The sequence below is a fragment of the Hypomesus nipponensis genome, chromosome 5, assembly GCF_054491055.1.
Source record: "Hypomesus nipponensis isolate SF chromosome 5, ASM5449105v1, whole genome shotgun sequence".
NCBI classification, from domain to species: domain Eukaryota; kingdom Metazoa; phylum Chordata; class Actinopteri; order Osmeriformes; family Osmeridae; genus Hypomesus; species Hypomesus nipponensis.
The window spans coordinates 10829768-10847610 of record NC_140365.1 but is presented as its reverse complement, the minus strand read 5'-3'; the positions used below and the strand labels follow the sequence as shown (position 1 = coordinate 10847610).

Genomic DNA, 17843 nt, shown 5'->3' with positions numbered 1-17843 from the left:
TGTTTTGTGGATAAAGGTTTCTGCTAAATACATCAACTTAATTGTAAATATTATCTTAACAGTTATTAGTATCATCATTGTTTTGTTATTAACCAAACAGTGATTATGTGATTTCCAAGAATACAAAATAACCACTTGAATTTCTAGCAACAATTTAGCCAAACCAGAACCTTGGGATTAACTTTTATCCCATATATATGTCTATAGAAATAGAAATATAAGGTTTTAATTGTGATTCCTGATATACCTCAACATTTTAAAAACATTGGTGATGTAGGTATGGGCCATAAAAATCCCTTCCTTCCCTTTTTCTCTCCTTTTTTCTTTCTTTTTTCCTTTTTCCCCTCTTTTTTCCTCCTTTTTCTTCTTCCCCCTTTCTCCCCCTCCTTTCCTTTCTTCCCCCCCTCAGGTAGACGAATGTTCGCCAGCTTTGGCGCTACCTGGGGCAGGATCGGCTACCTAAACTCCAATCTCACCATCCAATCAGGATACTAACTGTCCAATGTGGATTGGATTTAGGCCAATCACGTCATTGAGTGAGAATGGATACAGCCAATCACAGCGCTTCTTTCCATTGTGAGTCCGTTAGAAAACTTTCTGTCAGAAGAAAAGTCCGTTGGCTGTCACTACTACACAAACTGTTTACTGTCGGTACAAACCTACAAGAAAGCATCAAAGTAAGTGAACATTAATTTTATTTTCTACTTAAATAGGAATATATTGTATTACATCCGTCAGGCAAAGTCACGTTAACATGTTGTTGTCCAGTGTCATGTTAAACTTTAGTCACCTTAGCTAATATTAGCAATCGCTACTAGTATTACTGTACTGTACAGTAACGCTAATTTCTAATGTAATCGTGAGAGGAAACAGGCAGGATATATTCGCAATAATTCAAGTTAGTGTTAGTATCAGATTCAGATTAGTTAATTAGTTAACGTGCTATAGCTCTACGTCTATTACGTCTGACAAGCGGAGGTACTGTACAGTAGGTACTGTACTAGTAGCTAGCTACAGTACAGACAGTGCAGTACAGTAACGTACAGTAACCAACATTCAGTATTATAACTTGTCGACATTGCGGGGTCTGCTTACAGTACCTAGTTTAAACTTCTACGGTTTTAGTGTAAATATTAACTAGTCCTTTACTGTAGGCACTTAGCTACTTACATTCATTTAAAGTGGGTCTACCTCCAATGAATAATGGAATTCATAATGATCCTACAGTACCTGAAGCTTTGGTAAGAATGACAGTTGTCAATCATTGTAGATACAGTAAGCTGTTAAAAACTAAACAAAAACCTTTAGCAGTCTAGTTTGCTTATGTTACTGTACTTATGAGCATGCACAAGTTGGTTCAGCACTTCCATACATAGTTGTAACTACAGTTATTAATATGTCTCTGTTATTGTAGATGAGCACCAAGCCTAAGAGCCACAAATCCATGGGAGTTGGAGAGTGGATGGCGAGGCTGAGGGCATTTGCTGGCTCAGGGGTTTGGCCTGCTGGAGGAGGCAATAGACCTGCCCCAAGGCAGCGGAAATGGCATGACCTCTATCAAAAGGTAAAGTACTGCAAAATATGTGCTTATTACTTCTTACAGACATTAGACTGCAGGTCACTTGATGAAAAATGGTCAATACAATGGTGCAGATAATATCAGACAATGGACTGTACACTGAGTGACTCTGGCTGAATAACTATTCTGATTGTTTCAGATTGAGAAATGCCCCATGCAGGCCCGTGGTCAGACTGCCCTTTTTGGAGGGTCCATGGTCTGTAATTGTGGATTCCATGCTGTTAAGGTGATGTATAAAAAAAAAACATCGACTATCTTGCATCTCATGTCTCTTACAAGGCTGTTGCTGATACATTACATGACATGCTGTTGTTTTAGCAGACTGCCACTCAGCCACCTCAGGCACCACAGTCTGTGGCTTCAGACTTGCCCACTGGTGCTGCAGTCCAGCCTTCTTTCCTGCGGCCCCCTCTGAGTGTGGCAATGGTAAATCTTTTCTTGATTATTCATGTTTTATATAAATCATTTTGTATGTGCTGAATAACAAAATTAACTCTGTTTCTCCTTGCAGTTCACTAAATCACGCTTTGGTGGGTCACAGTCTGCCTCAGTGAAGCCCAATATTGTGGCGAGGAAGACCCCCAGCCCTGCTCCTCCTCCATCCTCTGTGAGGACCCCCAGCCCCGCTCCGCCTCTATCCTCTGTGAGGACCCCCAGCCCCGCTCCTCCTCTATCCTCTGTGAGGACCCCCAGCCCTGCTCCGCCTCTATCCTCTGTGAGGACCCCCAGCCCTGCTCCGCCTCTATCCTCTGTGAGGACCCCCAGCCCTGCTGTTAGCGCCAGCATGGAAGTAGCCACTGTGAGTACAGCGTCTCCTTTTTGTCTTGTTATGTTTCAAGTCATCTTGAGAGTAGCCTTTTTGAACGCAAAAAAAACATTCTTATTTGCTGTTGTCTCTCAAACAGGACGGGGCAGGAGAAATCCATCCAGCTGCTACTGGGGCGACAGCTTCTGTGTGGTTGCCGGGTGAGCTGAGCAAGTCAATCCCTGTGCAAGATCAGAGGTGGATTTCCAACACCCTCTTTCACTCCGGCAAACTGCGGCCAGATTTGAAGCTGTGGTACGAGCCCCCTGTTCCAGCACTGATTTATCATCAGACGCCAACACCCGACCGCTTCTTCACCCATCGGCTGATGGTGTGGATGCCCTACCGCCTGTGGAGGGTGAGGGTGTTCTGCCCAGCTTGTGGGAAGCAGTTGACGGGTGCTGGCATTCACAGGAGAGCTCGGAAGGTCCTTGACATCGACAGGTACTACCTAATGGTGACAGAGACACTCAGGTGCTCTGTGTGTTTCCTGACCACTCTGTCGACCAGTCAGACTGTCAGGGACCAGCTGGACCTGCCACACCAGAATCTGTTCCGGCTCATCCTGACCTGCAAGTGAGTAATGCATTTTTGAAAAGATGGTGATTGTGAAGCCTATAACAACTGACATTACCCTCCAATAAACATGTAACTAATCACTCCAACAATGGGCCTGTCAGGTATGCTTGTGACATTCGTGTCGTTCGGATGCTTCGGGAAAGGACCCTTGGCAACAGTCCAACACGCCTGGTAAAGCAGCTCAAGGAGAACCATGGGGAGGAATGGCTGACCCGGTTGGCACACTATCTTGGGGAGTGTGCTGACTTTGTGGATCGACCCAGTCTTTTCCCAGTGGTCTGCCAAGAGCCCCCTGAGCCCATCGACATTCCCACCAGTCGTTGGCTGTTGTCTGTGTATGGCAGGGACATCCTCTCCCGCATGGACCACATCAAGGCCAGCATCACATCCACGTTTGGCTCCATTTTAAAAATGGATTCAACCAAAAAGGTAATACATCATTTGACTGTGTAATTGTACATTACTGTGTACATTACCATGGATGTAATATATACTCATATAAACAAACAACTTTTGTCACATTCTAGATCACAAAGAAGCTGTCTGGCCATGGCAAGGGGACAGCTCTCTGGGTGACCTCCCTTGGGAACGAGGTTGGACAGATCCTGACCAGTGTCCTGACGGTGCAGGAGGGGCCGGGATTGGATCGCATGGTGTCTGGTGTGATGGAGCGGTACCGCCAGGCAGCTGTTCCACCCCCAGTGCTGCTGTATGTGGACTGTGGCTGCTGCAAAAGTGAGGGGCCGAGCAAGCTGCAGACCAGGTTTGGAGAGTGGCCAGACCTCCACATACGGCTGGACATCTGGCACTTTATGAGGAGGATGGCTATCGGCTGCACCACCGACGCTCACCCACTCTACCCCACCTTTATGGGATCGCTGTCTGCCTGCATCTTTGAGTGGGATTCAGGGGACCTCACTCTGTTGCGGCAGGCAAAGAGAGCACAGCTCAGGCAGGAGGGTGTGCCATCCATAACTGATCTTGTGGTGGACACCAAGATCTCCAAGATGGAGCTGAGCCTCTACTGCCGCAGGAAGACACGCGGCGAAGAGACCACCATCAGCCTCATCGACCGGCTGCTGCAGGAACTGGGGGGTGCCAGAGGTAGAGACCTCATGGGGGTGCCACTGCTGGACCAGGTGCGCATGGAGCACATCTGGCGTGTGCAGAAACACCACGTCAAGTGTATCCAGGACGTGCCAGGGGTACAGCTGTACACTGAGGTAGGAACCACCACCAAGGGGGGTGTCCTACTGACCAGGTACCGCTGTGCCAGGGGGTCCACATCCCTGGAGTCATTCCATTGCCACCTAAACAGGTTCATTCCAGGTTGGTGTCTCTCTTATGTATAATGTTTTCAATGATTGAATGTCTTTTTATGAAACCATTATTCAGATTCTAAAGCAAGACCTTTTTTTATTGGCCGACATCATTTATATATTTTCTTCAGGAACCAGTGCAAACGCACTGAATTTCCAGCTGTACCTCCTGGAAGGCCTAAATAGGTGGAACCAGGATCGGGGGACTGCAGCAGTGACCAGCAAGCCATCGTCCCTCCTCACCTACTCCGGGGATGTGGCCCACTGTGTGAACACCAACAGCCTGAAAGTGTTTGGCCGGGCATTTGTGCCAACCTTCAGGCCACCTGCCAAATACACTGGTATGTCAAGCTGATATCTGGATATATAATACTGTTTGTGGGTTTTCTGTGTTCTAACTTAAACTTTATTTTTACTATGCCCATTACCAAAGCAAACCATACACTTACTTGCACATGATACAGATACACTACTCTGATATTAAACAGTATCTTTAAAGAATGCTACAAATACAGCTAATAATGTATGTGACTGTCTGTACTATTTTATAGGAGAGCTGATTGGTGTTGACTACCTGCTGAGTCAGACTGGGCAGTCTCTCAACGTGAACCCCGACTCAGAGGAGACAGAGGGCATGCTGGAGGATGTTCACGAGGGCGAGGAAGAAGAAGATGAGGGCTTCGAGGAAGAACCAAGTCTTGCTGTGTCAAGTCTCCTGGATGACCCAAGCTTCACTACTCCCACCCTGCCTCCTGCCTCCATGGCTGCTCCCACCCTGCCTCCTGCCTCCATGGCTGCTCCCACCCTGCCTCCTGCCTCCATGGCTGCTCCCACCCTGCCTCCTGCCTCCATGGCTGCTCCCACCCTGCCTCCTGCCTCCATGGCTGCTCCCACCCTGCCTCCTGCCTCCATGGCTGCTCCCACCCTGCCTCCTGCCTCCATGGCTACTCCCATCATGCCTTCTGCCTCCCAGGCTACTAACACCCTGCCTGCTGCCTCTCTGACTGCTCCCTCCCTGCCTGCTGCCTCCCTGGCTGCTCCCTCCCTGGTATCTTAAGAAAATCAATGTATCTGCGTTTTGTCCCACTTCACTGACCTTCCACTGTGATGCTCATTTTTGTTTATTTATTTTCAGGCTGTGGATGACTCTGGCATGCCGGGCTTAGACAGAGTTGACAGCTTGGCAGAGTGTTTGGTGGAGCTGAGGAACCAATCCTCTCTGGCCCTCACCAACCAGCAGGTCAATAACATTTATTGTCTTGCTACATTACCTCTGTGCCCTGCCAAAAATGTTCACACTTGCACATCTTTTTGTCTTCTCATGTGTTCTCTGTGTGTAGGTAAGCAACATTGTTGCTCTGTGGCAGAACCTGCTGGACTACGACCAGCAGAGGGTTACCTTTGCTGCCAGACACCAGAGCAGGCTGGACACAGGGAGGTTCAGGTCTCCAAAGAAAAGGCAGGAGTTCACTCCAGGGGTAGAGAGCATGAAGAGGCACGCACTCACCACCACTGCCCCACTTGCCCAATGGCCTGATTGCTGCCGCCTGATTGAACTGATCTTCGTCAGGCTCTGTGCCATCCATCGCTCTCCCAAGAAGAAGGGGACTGGCGCAGTGTCCAGATGGAATTTGATCCTGGATGACTACAGGAAAATCAGGCAGCGCATTTTGGCAAATGGGACAGTCATGCAGCAGACCACACTGCAGCTAGTGGATGTAAGCCACACCACCCTTGTGCAGTGGCACAACAAGAGGGTGAAGAAGCAGGACAACGCTGTGGTTATGCAGGGGCTGAACTTGCCCAGTCGCTTGTCTGCGGCAGCAGACCCACTCCCCCCTGCTAATGTGCGCCTTCCATCTGCGCTTCCCCACCCAGGCCCGGCTCTCCAGTACCAACTGCCCTGCAGCACCGTGGGCCAGGCACGGTTGAAGAGAAAGGTCCCGTCCACAGATGTGACACCGGTGGCTATAAAGATGCATGCTCAGCGTCAGCTCTTCCCTGCTCCACCCTCGGCCCCTCGTCTGTTGGTGCTGGCTCCGGTGACCTCACAGGTGCCTGTCTTCATCGCTGCTCCACAGGCCCTGGGAGGTATCTTCCCTGCACCTCCTGCTCCGGTCCGAAAACTAACCCGCCATGTACCCCACAACACGTGCAAGAAATGCGGGCAGTTCAGGACAGCCCAGACTGGACACAGTCAGTACAAAGGGACCGTGTACTGCCCCTCTGTAGAGGCTGTTCCCAAGGAGCAGTGGTTGGAGGACATGAAAAAAATGTAGATGCCCCTCTACCCCCCTCCCAGAGGCATGGACACTGGGCTAGTGCCCCTCTACCCCCCTCCCAGAGGCATGGACACTGGGCTAGTGCCCCTCTACCCCCTCCCAGAGGCATGGACACTGGGCTAGTGCCCCTCTACCCCCCTCCCAGAGGCATGGACACTGGGCTAGTGCCCCTCTACCCCCTCCCAGAGGCATGGACACTGGGCTAGTGCCCCTCTACCCCCCTCCCAGAGGCATGGACACTGGGCTAGTGCCCCTCTACCCCCCTCCCAGAGGCATGGACACTGGGCTAGTGCCCCTCTACCCCCCTCCCAGAGGCATGGACACTGGGCTAGTGCCCCTCTACCCCCCTCCCAGAGGCATGGACACTGAACACTTTAATTTTGTCAATAGTTCTGTTAATGTTTTCTGTTATTGTCTGTAGTTACTGTTGAATAAGTGAATGGAGGGATTCACTACTGTTCTGTATATATTTAAGTTAATGTCTGTAGTTACTGTTGAATAAGTGAATGGAGGGATTCACTACTGTTCTGTATATATTTAAGTTAATGTCTGTAGTTACTGTTGAATAAGTGAACGGAGGGATTCACTACTGTTCTGTATATATTTAACTTATTGTCTGTAGTTACTGTTGAATAAGTGAACGGAGGGATTCACTACTGTTCTGTATATATTTAAGTTATTGTCTATAGTTACTGTTGAATAAGTGAACGGAGGGATTCACTACTGTTCTGTATATATTTAAGTTATTGTCCATAGTTACTGTTGAATAAGTGAATGGAGGGATTCACTTACTGCTGTATAATGGCTTTGTGATGACTGAAAATAAAAGTTTTATCACAACAGAAATGTATTTTCCTGTGCTTCGTTTGTTTGTTTTGTGGATAAAGGTTTCTGCTAAATACATCAACTTAATTGTAAATATTATCTTAACAGTTATTAGTATCATCATTGTTTTGTTATTAACCAAACAGTGATTATGTGATTTCCAAGAATACAAAATAACCACTTGAATTTCTAGCAACAATTTAGCCAAACCAGAACCTTGGGATTAACTTTTATCCCATATATATGTCTATAGAAATAGAAATATAAGGTTTTAATTGTGATTCCTGATATACCTCAACATTTTAAAAACATTGGTGATGTAGGTATGGGCCATAAAAATCCCTTCCTTCCCTTTTTCTCTCCTTTTTTCTTTCTTTTTTCCTTTTTCCCCTCTTTTTTCCTCCTTTTTCTTCTTCCCCTTTCTCCCCCCTCCTTTCCTTTCTTCCCCCCCTCAGGTAGACGAATGTTCGCCAGCTTTGGCGCAATGGATAACGCGTCTGACTACGGATCAGAAGATTCCAGGTTCGACTCCTGGCTGGCTCGAGCATCCATTTAACCAATTCTGTATTTGGGCGATGAGGGAAAGATGTCTGTCAAGCAGTTGAGCGTAGCGCGCCAAAGTAAAACAACAGGCATTATGACGTTTTCACCAAAGCTCCTACTTTGATTCCGCACCGTTGCGCAGATACCCAGAAGGAAGCGCCCGAATGAACGTTTTGCTGCAGCAGGTATCGAAAGAGCCTTGGAAAAGGGAATGCTTTTCTTCACCGGTTTGGAAAAGAAGAAAAAAAGAGAAGAAAAAGCTGGCTGTGGCGTAACCCTACAAGGATTTGACGCAAACGAGAGAAAATGCATGTGCTTCCGCACCGTTCTTGTAAAATGCTCAACAATCTTGTCATAAACACATCAAAAATGGACGCCCCTTGAAATGTGCCAAAGAAAACAAGGTGGAAAATGCCTTGTTTGCAAATTAGGACAGCTTCGACAAAGGGAGAGAGGCTGGCAACTTATGTGTGTAGCTCATTCGTGTGGCACAGCACAGGTCACAACACCCGTGGCCACCACCTCTCGTGTGTCCTGCGACAAGCGGCGAGCCGTGATCGTATAGTGGTTAGTACTCTGCGTTGTGGTCGCAGCGAATCCGGGTCACGGCACATTTTTCGTTGTGCAGACAAGGGACGTTGCGCGCCGTGCCTGTACGCTACACGCGACCAGTGCCATGCGCATAGCTACTCCCCCTCGTGTCTGTTTAAAAAGAGCCTTTAGATATATGTAGTCTCGGTTAGTAAACCTGTGAAAGAGGAAGACCACTGTCTGCCGTTTCCCCGTCACTTCTTTCGCTCCAAGCGAGTGTCTTGGGTCGGTGACATTGCATGCAGCATACACCTCGGGCCAGTGGCGCAATGGATAACGCGTCTGACTACGGATCAGAAGATTCCAGGTTCGACTCCTGGCTGGCTCGAGCATCCATTTAACCAATTCTGTATTTGGGCGATGAGGGAAAGATGTCTGTCAAGCAGTTGAGCGTAGCGCGCCAAAGTAAAACAACAGGCGTTATGACGTTTTCACCAAAGCTCCTACTTTGATTCCGCACCGTTGCGCGGATACCCAGAAGGAAGCGCCCGAATGAACGTTTTGCTGCAGCAGGTATCGAAAGAGCCTTGGAAAAGGGAATGCTTTTCTTCACCGGTTTGGAAAAGAAGAAAAAAAGAGAAGAAAAAGCTGGCTGTGGCGTAACCCTACAAGGATTTGACGCAAACGAGAAAAAATGCATGTGCTTCCGCACCGTTCTTGTAAAATGCTCAACAATCTTGTCATAAACACATCAAAAATGGACGCCCCTTGAAATGTGCCAAAGGAAACAAGGTGGAAAATGCCTTGTTTGCAAATTAGGACAGCTTCGACAAAGGGAGAGAGGCTGGCAACTTATGTGTGTAGCTCATTCGTGTGGCACAGCACAGGTCACAACACCCGTGGCCACCACCTCTCGTGTGTCCTGCGACAAGCGGCGAGCCGTGATCGTATAGTGGTTAGTACTCTGCGTTGTGGTCGCAGCAACCCCGGTTCGAATCCGGGTCGCGGCACATTTTTCGTTGTGCAGACAAGGGACGTTGCGCGCCGTGCCTGTACGCTACACGCGACCAGTGCCATGCGCATAGCTACTCCCCCTCGTGTCTGTTTAAAAAGAGCCTTTAGATATATGTAGTCTCGGTTAGTAAACCTGTGAAAGAGGAAGACCACTGTCTGCCGTTTCCCCGTCACTTCTTTCGCTCCAAGCGAGTGTCGTGGGTCGGTGACATGGCATGCAGCATACACATCGGGCCAGTGGCGCAATGGATAACGCGTCTGACTACGGATCAGAAGATTCCAGGTTCGACTCCTGGCTGGCTCGAGCATCCATTTAACCAATTCTGTATTTGGGCGATGAGGGAAAGATGTCTGTCAAGCAGTTGAGCGTAGCGCGCCAAAGTAAAACAACAGGCGTTATGACGTTTTCACCAAAGCTCCTACTTTGATTCCGCACCGTTGCGCAGATACCCAGAAGGAAGCGCCCGAATGAACGTTTTGCTGCAGCAGGTATCGAAAGAGCCTTGGAAAAGGAAATGCTTTTCTTCACCGGTTTGGAAAAGAAGAAAAAAAGAGAAGAAAAAGCTGGCTGTGGCGTAACCCTACAAGGATTTGACGCAAACGAGAGAAAATGCATGTGCTTCCGCACCGTTCTTGTAAAATGCTCAACAATCTTGTCATAAACACATCAAAAATGGACGCCCCTTGAAATGTGCCAAAGAAAACAAGGTGGAAAATGCCTTGTTTGCAAATTAGGACAGCTTCGACAAAGGGAGAGAGGCTGGCAACTTATGTGTGTAGCTCATTCGTGTGGCACAGCACAGGTCACAACACCCGTGGCCACCATCTCTCGTTTGTCCTGCGACAAGCGGCGAGCCGTGATCGTATAGTGGTTAGTACTCTGCGTTGTGGTCGCAGCAACCCCGGTTCGAATCCGGGTCACGGCACATTTTTCGTTGTGCAGACAAGGGACGTTGCGCGCCGTGCCTGTACGCTACACGCGACCAGTGCCATGCGCATAGCTACTCCCCCTCGTGTCTGTTTAAAAAGAGCCTTTAGATATATGTAGTCTCGGTTAGTAAACCTGTGAAAGAGGAAGACCACTGTCTGCCGTTTCCCCGTCACTTCTTTCGCTCCAAGCGAGTGTCGTGGGTCGGTGACATGGCATGCAGCATACACATCGGGCCAGTGGCGCAATGGATAACGCGTCTGACTACGGATCAGAAGATTCCAGGTTCGACTCCTGGCTGGCTCGAGCATCCATTTAACCAATTCTGTATTTGGGCGATGAGGGAAAGATGTCTGTCAAGCAGTTGAGCGTAGCGCGCCAAAGTAAAACAACAGGCGTTATGACGTTTTCACCAAAGCTCCTACTTTGATTCCGCACCGTTGCGCAGATACCCAGAAGGAAGCGCCCGAATGAACGTTTTGCTGCAGCAGGTATCGAAAGAGCCTTGGAAAAGGGAATGCTTTTCTTCACCGGTTTGGAAAAGAAGAAAAAAAGAGAAGAAAAAGCTGGCTGTGGCGTAACCCTACAAGGATTTGACGCAAACGAGAGAAAATGCATGTGCTTCCGCACCGTTCTTGTAAAATGCTCAACAATCTTGTCATAAACACATCAAAAATGGACGCCCCTTGAAATGTGCCAAAGGAAACAAGGTGGAAAATGCCTTGTTTGCAAATTAGGACAGCTTCGACAAAGGGAGAGAGGCTGGCAACTTATGTGTGTAGCTCATTCGTGTGGCACAGCACAGGTCACAACACCCGTGGCCACCACCTCTCGTGTGTCCTGCGACAAGCGGCGAGCCGTGATCGTATAGTGGTTAGTACTCTGCGTTGTGGTCGCAGCAACCCCGGTTCGAATCCGGGTCGCGGCACATTTTTCGTTGTGCAGACAAGGGACGTTGCGCGCCGTGCCTGTACGCTACACGCGACCAGTGCCATGCGCATAGCTACTCCCCCTCGTGTCTGTTTAAAAAGAGCCTTTAGATATATGTAGTCTCGGTTAGTAAACCTGTGAAAGAGGAAGACCACTGTCTGCCGTTTCCCCGTCACTTCTTTCGCTCCAAGCGAGTGTCGTGGGTCGGTGACATGGCATGCAGCATACACATCGGGCCAGTGGCGCAATGGATAACGCGTCTGACTACGGATCAGAAGATTCCAGGTTCGACTCCTGGCTGGCTCGAGCATCCATTTAACCAATTCTGTATTTGGGCGATGAGGGAAAGATGTCTGTCAAGCAGTTGAGCGTAGCGCGCCAAAGTAAAACAACAGGCGTTATGACGTTTTCACCAAAGCTCCTACTTTGATTCCGCACCGTTGCGCAGATACCCAGAAGGAAGCGCCCGAATGAACGTTTTGCTGCAGCAGGTATCGAAAGAGCCTTGGAAAAGGAAATGCTTTTCTTCACCGGTTTGGAAAAGAAGAAAAAAAGAGAAGAAAAAGCTGGCTGTGGCGTAACCCTACAAGGATTTGACGCAAACGAGAGAAAATGCATGTGCTTCCGCACCGTTCTTGTAAAATGCTCAACAATCTTGTCATAAACACATCAAAAATGGACGCCCCTTGAAATGTGCCAAAGAAAACAAGGTGGAAAATGCCTTGTTTGCAAATTAGGACAGCTTCGACAAAGGGAGAGAGGCTGGCAACTTATGTGTGTAGCTCATTCGTGTGGCACAGCACAGGTCACAACACCCGTGGCCACCATCTCTCGTTTGTCCTGCGACAAGCGGCGAGCCGTGATCGTATAGTGGTTAGTACTCTGCGTTGTGGTCGCAGCAACCCCGGTTCGAATCCGGGTCACGGCACATTTTTCGTTGTGCAGACAAGGGACGTTGCGCGCCGTGCCTGTACGCTACACGCGACCAGTGCCATGCGCATAGCTACTCCCCCTCGTGTCTGTTTAAAAAGAGCCTTTAGATATATGTAGTCTCGGTTAGTAAACCTGTGAAAGAGGAAGACCACTGTCTGCCGTTTCCCCGTCACTTCTTTCGCTCCAAGCGAGTGTCGTGGGTCGGTGACATGGCATGCAGCATACACATCGGGCCAGTGGCGCAATGGATAACGCGTCTGACTACGGATCAGAAGATTCCAGGTTCGACTCCTGGCTGGCTCGAGCATCCATTTAACCAATTCTGTATTTGGGCGATGAGGGAAAGATGTCTGTCAAGCAGTTGAGCGTAGCGCGCCAAAGTAAAACAACAGGCGTTATGACGTTTTCACCAAAGCTCCTACTTTGATTCCGCACCGTTGCGCAGATACCCAGAAGGAAGCGCCCGAATGAACGTTTTGCTGCAGCAGGTATCGAAAGAGCCTTGGAAAAGGGAATGCTTTTCTTCACCGGTTTGGAAAAGAAGAAAAAAAGAGAAGAAAAAGCTGGCTGTGGCGTAACCCTACAAGGATTTGACGCAAACGAGAGAAAATGCATGTGCTTCCGCACCGTTCTTGTAAAATGCTCAACAATCTTGTCATAAACACATCAAAAATGGACGCCCCTTGAAATGTGCCAAAGGAAACAAGGTGGAAAATGCCTTGTTTGCAAATTAGGACAGCTTCGACAAAGGGAGAGAGGCTGGCAACTTATGTGTGTAGCTCATTCGTGTGGCACAGCACAGGTCACAACACCCGTGGCCACCACCTCTCGTGTGTCCTGCGACAAGCGGCGAGCCGTGATCGTATAGTGGTTAGTACTCTGCGTTGTGGTCGCAGCAACCCCGGTTCGAATCCGGGTCACGGCACATTTTTCGTTGTGCAGACAAGGGACGTTGCGCGCCGTGCCTGTACGCTACGCGCGACCAGTGCCATGCGCATAGCTACTCCCCCTCGTGTCTGTTTAAAAAGAGCCTTTAGATATATGTAGTCTCGGTTAGTAAACCTGTGAAAGAGGAAGACCACTGTCTGCCGTTTCCCCGTCACTTCTTTCGCTCCAAGCGAGTGTCGTGGGTCGGTGACATGGCATGCAGCATACACATCGGGCCAGTGGCGCAATGGATAACGCGTCTGACTACGGATCAGAAGATTCCAGGTTCGACTCCTGGCTGGCTCGAGCATCCATTTAACCAATTCTGTATTTGGGCGATGAGGGAAAGATGTCTGTCAAGCAGTTGAGCGTAGCGCGCCAAAGTAAAACAACAGGCGTTATGACGTTTTCACCAAAGCTCCTACTTTGATTCCGCACCGTTGCGCGGATACCCAGAAGGAAGCGCCCGAATGAACGTTTTGCTGCAGCAGGTATCGAAAGAGCCTTGGAAAAGGAAATGCTTTTCTTCACCGGTTTGGAAAAGAAGAAAAAAAGAGAAGAAAAAGCTGGCTGTGGCGTAACCCTACAAGGATTTGACGCAAACGAGAGAAAATGCATGTGCTTCCGCACCGTTCTTGTAAAATGCTCAACAATCTTGTCATAAACACATCAAAAATGGACGCCGCTTGAAATGTGCCAAAGGAAACAAGGTGGAAAATGCCTTGTTTGCAAATTAGGACAGCTTCGACAAAGGGAGAGAGGCTGGCAACTTATGTGTGTAGCTCATTCGTGTGGCACAGCACAGGTCACAACACCCGTGGCCACCACCTCTCGTGTGTCCTGCGACAAGCGGCGAGCCGTGATCGTATAGTGGTTAGTACTCTGCGTTGTGGTCGCAGCAACCCCGGTTCGAATCCGGGTCACGGCACATTTTTCGTTGTGCAGACAAGGGACGTTGCGCGCCGTGCCTGTACGCTACACGCGACCAGTGCCATGCGCATAGCTACTCCCCCTCGTGTCTGTTTAAAAAGAGCCTTTAGATATATGTAGTCTCGGTTAGTAAACCTGTGAAAGAGGAAGACCACTGTCTGCCGTTTCCCCGTCACTTCTTTCGCTCCAAGCGAGTGTCGTGGGTCGGTGACATGGCATGCAGCATACACATCGGGCCAGTGGCGCAATGGATAACGCGTCTGACTACGGATCAGAAGATTCCAGGTTCGACTCCTGGCTGGCTCGAGCATCCATTTAACCAATTCTGTATTTGGGCGATGAGGGAAAGATGTCTGTCAAGCAGTTGAGCGTAGCGCGCCAAAGTAAAACAACAGGCGTTATGACGTTTTCACCAAAGCTCCTACTTTGATTCCGCACCGTTGCGCGGATACCCAGAAGGAAGCGCCCGAATGAACGTTTTGCTGCAGCAGGTATCGAAAGAGCCTTGGAAAAGGGAATGCTTTTCTTCACCGGTTTGGAAAAGAAGAAAAAAAGAGAAGAAAAAGCTGGCTGTGGCGTAACCCTACAAGGATTTGACGCAAACGAGAGAAAATGCATGTGCTTCCGCACCGTTCTTGTAAAATGCTCAACAATCTTGTCATAAACACATCAAAAATGGACGCCCCTTGAAATGTGCCAAAGAAAACAAGGTGGAAAATGCCTTGTTTGCAAATTAGGACAGCTTCGACAAAGGGAGAGAGGCTGGCAACTTATGTGTGTAGCTCATTCGTGTGGCACAGCACAGGTCACAACACCCGTGGCCACCACCTCTCGTGTGTCCTGCGACAAGCGGCGAGCCGTGATCGTATAGTGGTTAGTACTCTGCGTTGTGGTCGCAGCAACCCCGGTTCGTATCCGGGTCACGGCACATTTTTCGTTGTGCAGACAAGGGACGTTGCGCGCCGTGCCTGTACGCTACGCGCGACCAGTGCCATGCGCATAGCTACTCCCCCTCGTGTCTGTTTAAAAAGAGCCTTTAGATATATGTAGTCTCGGTTAGTAAACCTGTGAAAGAGGAAGACCACTGTCTGCCGTTTCCCCGTCACTTCTTTCGCTCCAAGCGAGTGTCGTGGGTCGGTGACATGGCATACAGCATACACATCGGGCCAGTGGCGCAATGGATAACGCGTCTGACTACGGATCAGAAGATTCCAGGTTCGACTCCTGGCTGGCTCGAGCATCCATTTAACCAATTCTGTATTTGGGCGATGAGGGAAAGATGTCTGTCAAGCAGTTGAGCGTAGCGCGCCAAAGTAAAACAACAGGCATTATGACGTTTTCACCAAAGCTCCTACTTTGATTCCGCACCGTTGCGCAGATACCCAGAAGGAAGCGCCCGAATGAACGTTTTGCTGCAGCAGGTATCGAAAGAGCCTTGGAAAAGGGAATGCTTTTCTTCACCGGTTTGGAAAAGAAGAAAAAAAGAGAAGAAAAAGCTGGCTGTGGCGTAACCCTACAAGGATTTGACGCAAACGAGAGAAAATGCATGTGCTTCCGCACCGTTCTTGTAAAATGCTCAACAATCTTGTCATAAACACATCAAAAATGGACGCCCCTTGAAATGTGCCAAAGAAAACAAGGTGGAAAATGCCTTGTTTGCAAATTAGGACAGCTTCGACAAAGGGAGAGAGGCTGGCAACTTATGTGTGTAGCTCATTCGTGTGGCACAGCACAGGTCACAACACCCGTGGCCACCACCTCTCGTGTGTCCTGCGACAAGCGGCGAGCCGTGATCGTATAGTGGTTAGTACTCTGCGTTGTGGTCGCAGCAACCCCGGTTCGAATCCGGGTCACGGCACATTTTTCGTTGTGCAGACAAGGGACGTTGCGCGCCGTGCCTGTACGCTACACGCGACCAGTGCCATGCGCATAGCTACTCCCCCTCGTGTCTGTTTAAAAAGAGCCTTTAGATATATGTAGTCTCGGTTAGTAAACCTGTGAAAGAGGAAGACCACTGTCTGCCGTTTCCCCGTCACTTCTTTCGCTCCAAGCGAGTGTCGTGGGTCGGTGACATGGCATGCAGCATACACATCGGGCCAGTGGCGCAATGGATAACGCGTCTGACTACGGATCAGAAGATTCCAGGTTCGACTCCTGGCTGGCTCGAGCATCCATTTAACCAATTCTGAATTTGGGCGATGAGGGAAAGATGTCCGTTGAGCGTAGCGCGCCAAAGTAAAACAACAGGCCTTATGACGTTTTGGCCAAAGCTCCTACTTTGATTCCGCACCGTTGCGCAGATACCCAGAAGGAAGCGCCCGAATGAACGTTTTGCTGCAGCAGGTATCGAAAGAGCCTTGGAAAAGGGAATGCTTTTCTTCACCGGTTTGGAAAAGAAGAAAAAGCTGGCTGTGGCGTAACCCTACAAGGATTTGACGCAAACGAGAGAAAATGCATGTGCTTCCGCACCGTTCTTGTAAAATGCTCAACAATCTTGTCATAAACACATCAAAAATGGACGCCCCTTGAAATGTGCCAAAGGAAACAAGGTGGAAAATGCCTTGTTTGCAAATTAGGACAGCTTCGACAAAGGGAGAGAGGCTGGCAACTTATGTGTGTAGCTCATTCGTGTGGCACAGCACAGGTCACAACACCCGTGGCCACCACCTCTCGTGTGTCCTGCGACAAGCGGCGAGCCGTGATCGTATAGTGGTTAGTACTCTGCGTTGTGGTCGCAGCAACCCCGGTTCGAATCCGGGTCACGGCACATTTTTCGTTGTGCAGACAAGGGACGTTGCGCGCCGTGCCTGTATGCTACACGCGACCAGTGCCATGCGCATAGCTACTCCCCCTCGTGTCTGTTTAAAAAGAGCCTTTAGATATATGTAGTCTCGGTTAGTAAACCTGTGAAAGAGGAAGACCACTGTCTGCCGTTTCCCCGTCACTTCTTTCGCTCCAAGCGAGTGTCGTGGGTCGGTGACATGGCATGCAGCATACACATCGGGCCAGTGGCGCAATGGATAACGCGTCTGACTACGGATCAGAAGATTCCAGGTTCGACTCCTGGCTGGCTCGAGCATCCATTTAACCAATTCTGTATTTGGGCGATGAGGGAAAGATGTCTGTCAAGCAGTTGAGCGTAGCGCGCCAAAGTAAAACAACAGGCGTTATGACGTTTTCACCAAAGCTCCTACTTTGATTCCGCACCGTTGCGCAGATACCCAGAAGGAAGCGCCCGAATGAACGTTTTGCTGCAGCAGGTATCGAAAGAGCCTTGGAAAAGGGAATGCTTTTCTTCACCGGTTTGGAAAAGAAGAAAAAAAGAGAAGAAAAAGCTGGCTGTGGCGTAACCCTACAAGGATTTGACGCAAACGAGAGAAAATGCATGTGCTTCCGCACCGTTCTTGTAAAATGCTCAACAATCTTGTCATAAACACATCAAAAATGGACGCCCCTTGAAATGTGCCAAAGAAAACAAGGTGGAAAATGCCTTGTTTGCAAATTAGGACAGCTTCGACAAAGGGAGAGAGGCTGGCAACTTATGTGTGTAGCTCATTCGTGTGGCACAGCACAGGTCACAACACCCGTGGCCACCACCTCTCGTGTGTCCTGCGACAAGCGGCGAGCCGTGATCGTATAGTGGTTAGTACTCTGCGTTGTGGTCGCAGCAACCCCGGTTCGAATCCGGGTCACGGCACATTTTTCGTTGTGCAGACAA

The 17843-nt window shown here is 49.2% G+C and overlaps 1 protein-coding gene and 19 non-coding genes across 21 annotated transcripts; all 20 read left to right on the top strand.

The window, feature by feature from the left end:
• The first annotated feature begins 497 nt into the window (after positions 1–497).
• LOC146288608 (uncharacterized) lies at positions 498–7410 on the top strand. Of its 2 annotated transcripts, XM_084698645.1 has the most exons (13): positions 498–677; positions 1415–1564; positions 1719–1805; positions 1901–2005; positions 2091–2378; positions 2485–2960; positions 3065–3392; positions 3491–4292; positions 4414–4623; positions 4834–5330; positions 5418–5522; positions 5623–6000; positions 6161–6354. In XM_084698645.1, exons 1-13 carry the CDS (start codon positions 543–545, stop codon positions 6212–6214), a joined length of 3615 nt encoding a protein of 1204 aa, XP_084554771.1. In that variant the 5' UTR covers positions 498–542; the 3' UTR covers positions 6215–6354. The 2 variants fall into 2 exon arrangements, with proteins under 2 accessions (XP_084554771.1, XP_084554770.1); XM_084698644.1 differs by having other exon boundaries at positions 500–677; positions 5623–7410.
• A 1368-nt stretch (positions 7411–8778) lies between these two features.
• Positions 8779–8851, top strand: trnar-acg (transfer RNA arginine (anticodon ACG)). The gene has a single exon. It is a non-coding gene; the product is annotated as a tRNA-Arg (tRNA).
• Positions 8852–9401: 550 nt separating this feature from the next.
• On the top strand, positions 9402–9473 carry trnah-gug (transfer RNA histidin (anticodon GUG)). Its single transcript has one exon. It is a non-coding gene; the product is annotated as a tRNA-His (tRNA).
• A 235-nt stretch (positions 9474–9708) lies between these two features.
• trnar-acg (transfer RNA arginine (anticodon ACG)) lies at positions 9709–9781 on the top strand. The gene has a single exon. It is a non-coding gene; the product is annotated as a tRNA-Arg (tRNA).
• A 550-nt stretch (positions 9782–10331) lies between these two features.
• Positions 10332–10403, top strand: trnah-gug (transfer RNA histidin (anticodon GUG)). Its single transcript has one exon. It is a non-coding gene; the product is annotated as a tRNA-His (tRNA).
• A 235-nt stretch (positions 10404–10638) lies between these two features.
• Positions 10639–10711, top strand: trnar-acg (transfer RNA arginine (anticodon ACG)). Its single transcript has one exon. It is a non-coding gene; the product is annotated as a tRNA-Arg (tRNA).
• Positions 10712–11261: 550 nt separating this feature from the next.
• trnah-gug (transfer RNA histidin (anticodon GUG)) lies at positions 11262–11333 on the top strand. The gene has a single exon. It is a non-coding gene; the product is annotated as a tRNA-His (tRNA).
• A 235-nt stretch (positions 11334–11568) lies between these two features.
• trnar-acg (transfer RNA arginine (anticodon ACG)) lies at positions 11569–11641 on the top strand. The gene has a single exon. It is a non-coding gene; the product is annotated as a tRNA-Arg (tRNA).
• Positions 11642–12191: 550 nt separating this feature from the next.
• trnah-gug (transfer RNA histidin (anticodon GUG)) lies at positions 12192–12263 on the top strand. Its single transcript has one exon. It is a non-coding gene; the product is annotated as a tRNA-His (tRNA).
• A 235-nt stretch (positions 12264–12498) lies between these two features.
• Positions 12499–12571, top strand: trnar-acg (transfer RNA arginine (anticodon ACG)). The gene has a single exon. It is a non-coding gene; the product is annotated as a tRNA-Arg (tRNA).
• Positions 12572–13121: 550 nt separating this feature from the next.
• Positions 13122–13193, top strand: trnah-gug (transfer RNA histidin (anticodon GUG)). The gene has a single exon. It is a non-coding gene; the product is annotated as a tRNA-His (tRNA).
• Positions 13194–13428: 235 nt separating this feature from the next.
• trnar-acg (transfer RNA arginine (anticodon ACG)) lies at positions 13429–13501 on the top strand. The gene has a single exon. It is a non-coding gene; the product is annotated as a tRNA-Arg (tRNA).
• Positions 13502–14051: 550 nt separating this feature from the next.
• Positions 14052–14123, top strand: trnah-gug (transfer RNA histidin (anticodon GUG)). The gene has a single exon. It is a non-coding gene; the product is annotated as a tRNA-His (tRNA).
• Positions 14124–14358: 235 nt separating this feature from the next.
• Positions 14359–14431, top strand: trnar-acg (transfer RNA arginine (anticodon ACG)). Its single transcript has one exon. It is a non-coding gene; the product is annotated as a tRNA-Arg (tRNA).
• Positions 14432–15288: 857 nt separating this feature from the next.
• On the top strand, positions 15289–15361 carry trnar-acg (transfer RNA arginine (anticodon ACG)). Its single transcript has one exon. It is a non-coding gene; the product is annotated as a tRNA-Arg (tRNA).
• Positions 15362–15911: 550 nt separating this feature from the next.
• On the top strand, positions 15912–15983 carry trnah-gug (transfer RNA histidin (anticodon GUG)). Its single transcript has one exon. It is a non-coding gene; the product is annotated as a tRNA-His (tRNA).
• Positions 15984–16218: 235 nt separating this feature from the next.
• Positions 16219–16291, top strand: trnar-acg (transfer RNA arginine (anticodon ACG)). The gene has a single exon. It is a non-coding gene; the product is annotated as a tRNA-Arg (tRNA).
• Positions 16292–16820: 529 nt separating this feature from the next.
• On the top strand, positions 16821–16892 carry trnah-gug (transfer RNA histidin (anticodon GUG)). The gene has a single exon. It is a non-coding gene; the product is annotated as a tRNA-His (tRNA).
• Positions 16893–17127: 235 nt separating this feature from the next.
• On the top strand, positions 17128–17200 carry trnar-acg (transfer RNA arginine (anticodon ACG)). Its single transcript has one exon. It is a non-coding gene; the product is annotated as a tRNA-Arg (tRNA).
• Positions 17201–17750: 550 nt separating this feature from the next.
• trnah-gug (transfer RNA histidin (anticodon GUG)) lies at positions 17751–17822 on the top strand. The gene has a single exon. It is a non-coding gene; the product is annotated as a tRNA-His (tRNA).
• The last annotated feature ends 21 nt before the right edge of the window (positions 17823–17843 follow it).

What these genes read in the sequence shown, in the direction of transcription:
- LOC146288608 (XM_084698644.1), top strand. Translation starts at nt 543, where the DNA reads ATGGATACAGCCAATCACAGCGCTTCTTTCCATTGTGAGTCCGTTAGA. An exon ending in ACCTACAAGAAAGCATCAAA is followed by an intron (nt 678 to 1,414) that starts GTAAGTGAACAT and finishes CTGTTATTGTAG; the next exon opens with ATGAGCACCAAGCCTAAGAG. An exon ending in CCCCTCTGAGTGTGGCAATG is followed by an intron (nt 2,006 to 2,090) that starts GTAAATCTTTTC and finishes TTCTCCTTGCAG; the next exon opens with TTCACTAAATCACGCTTTGG.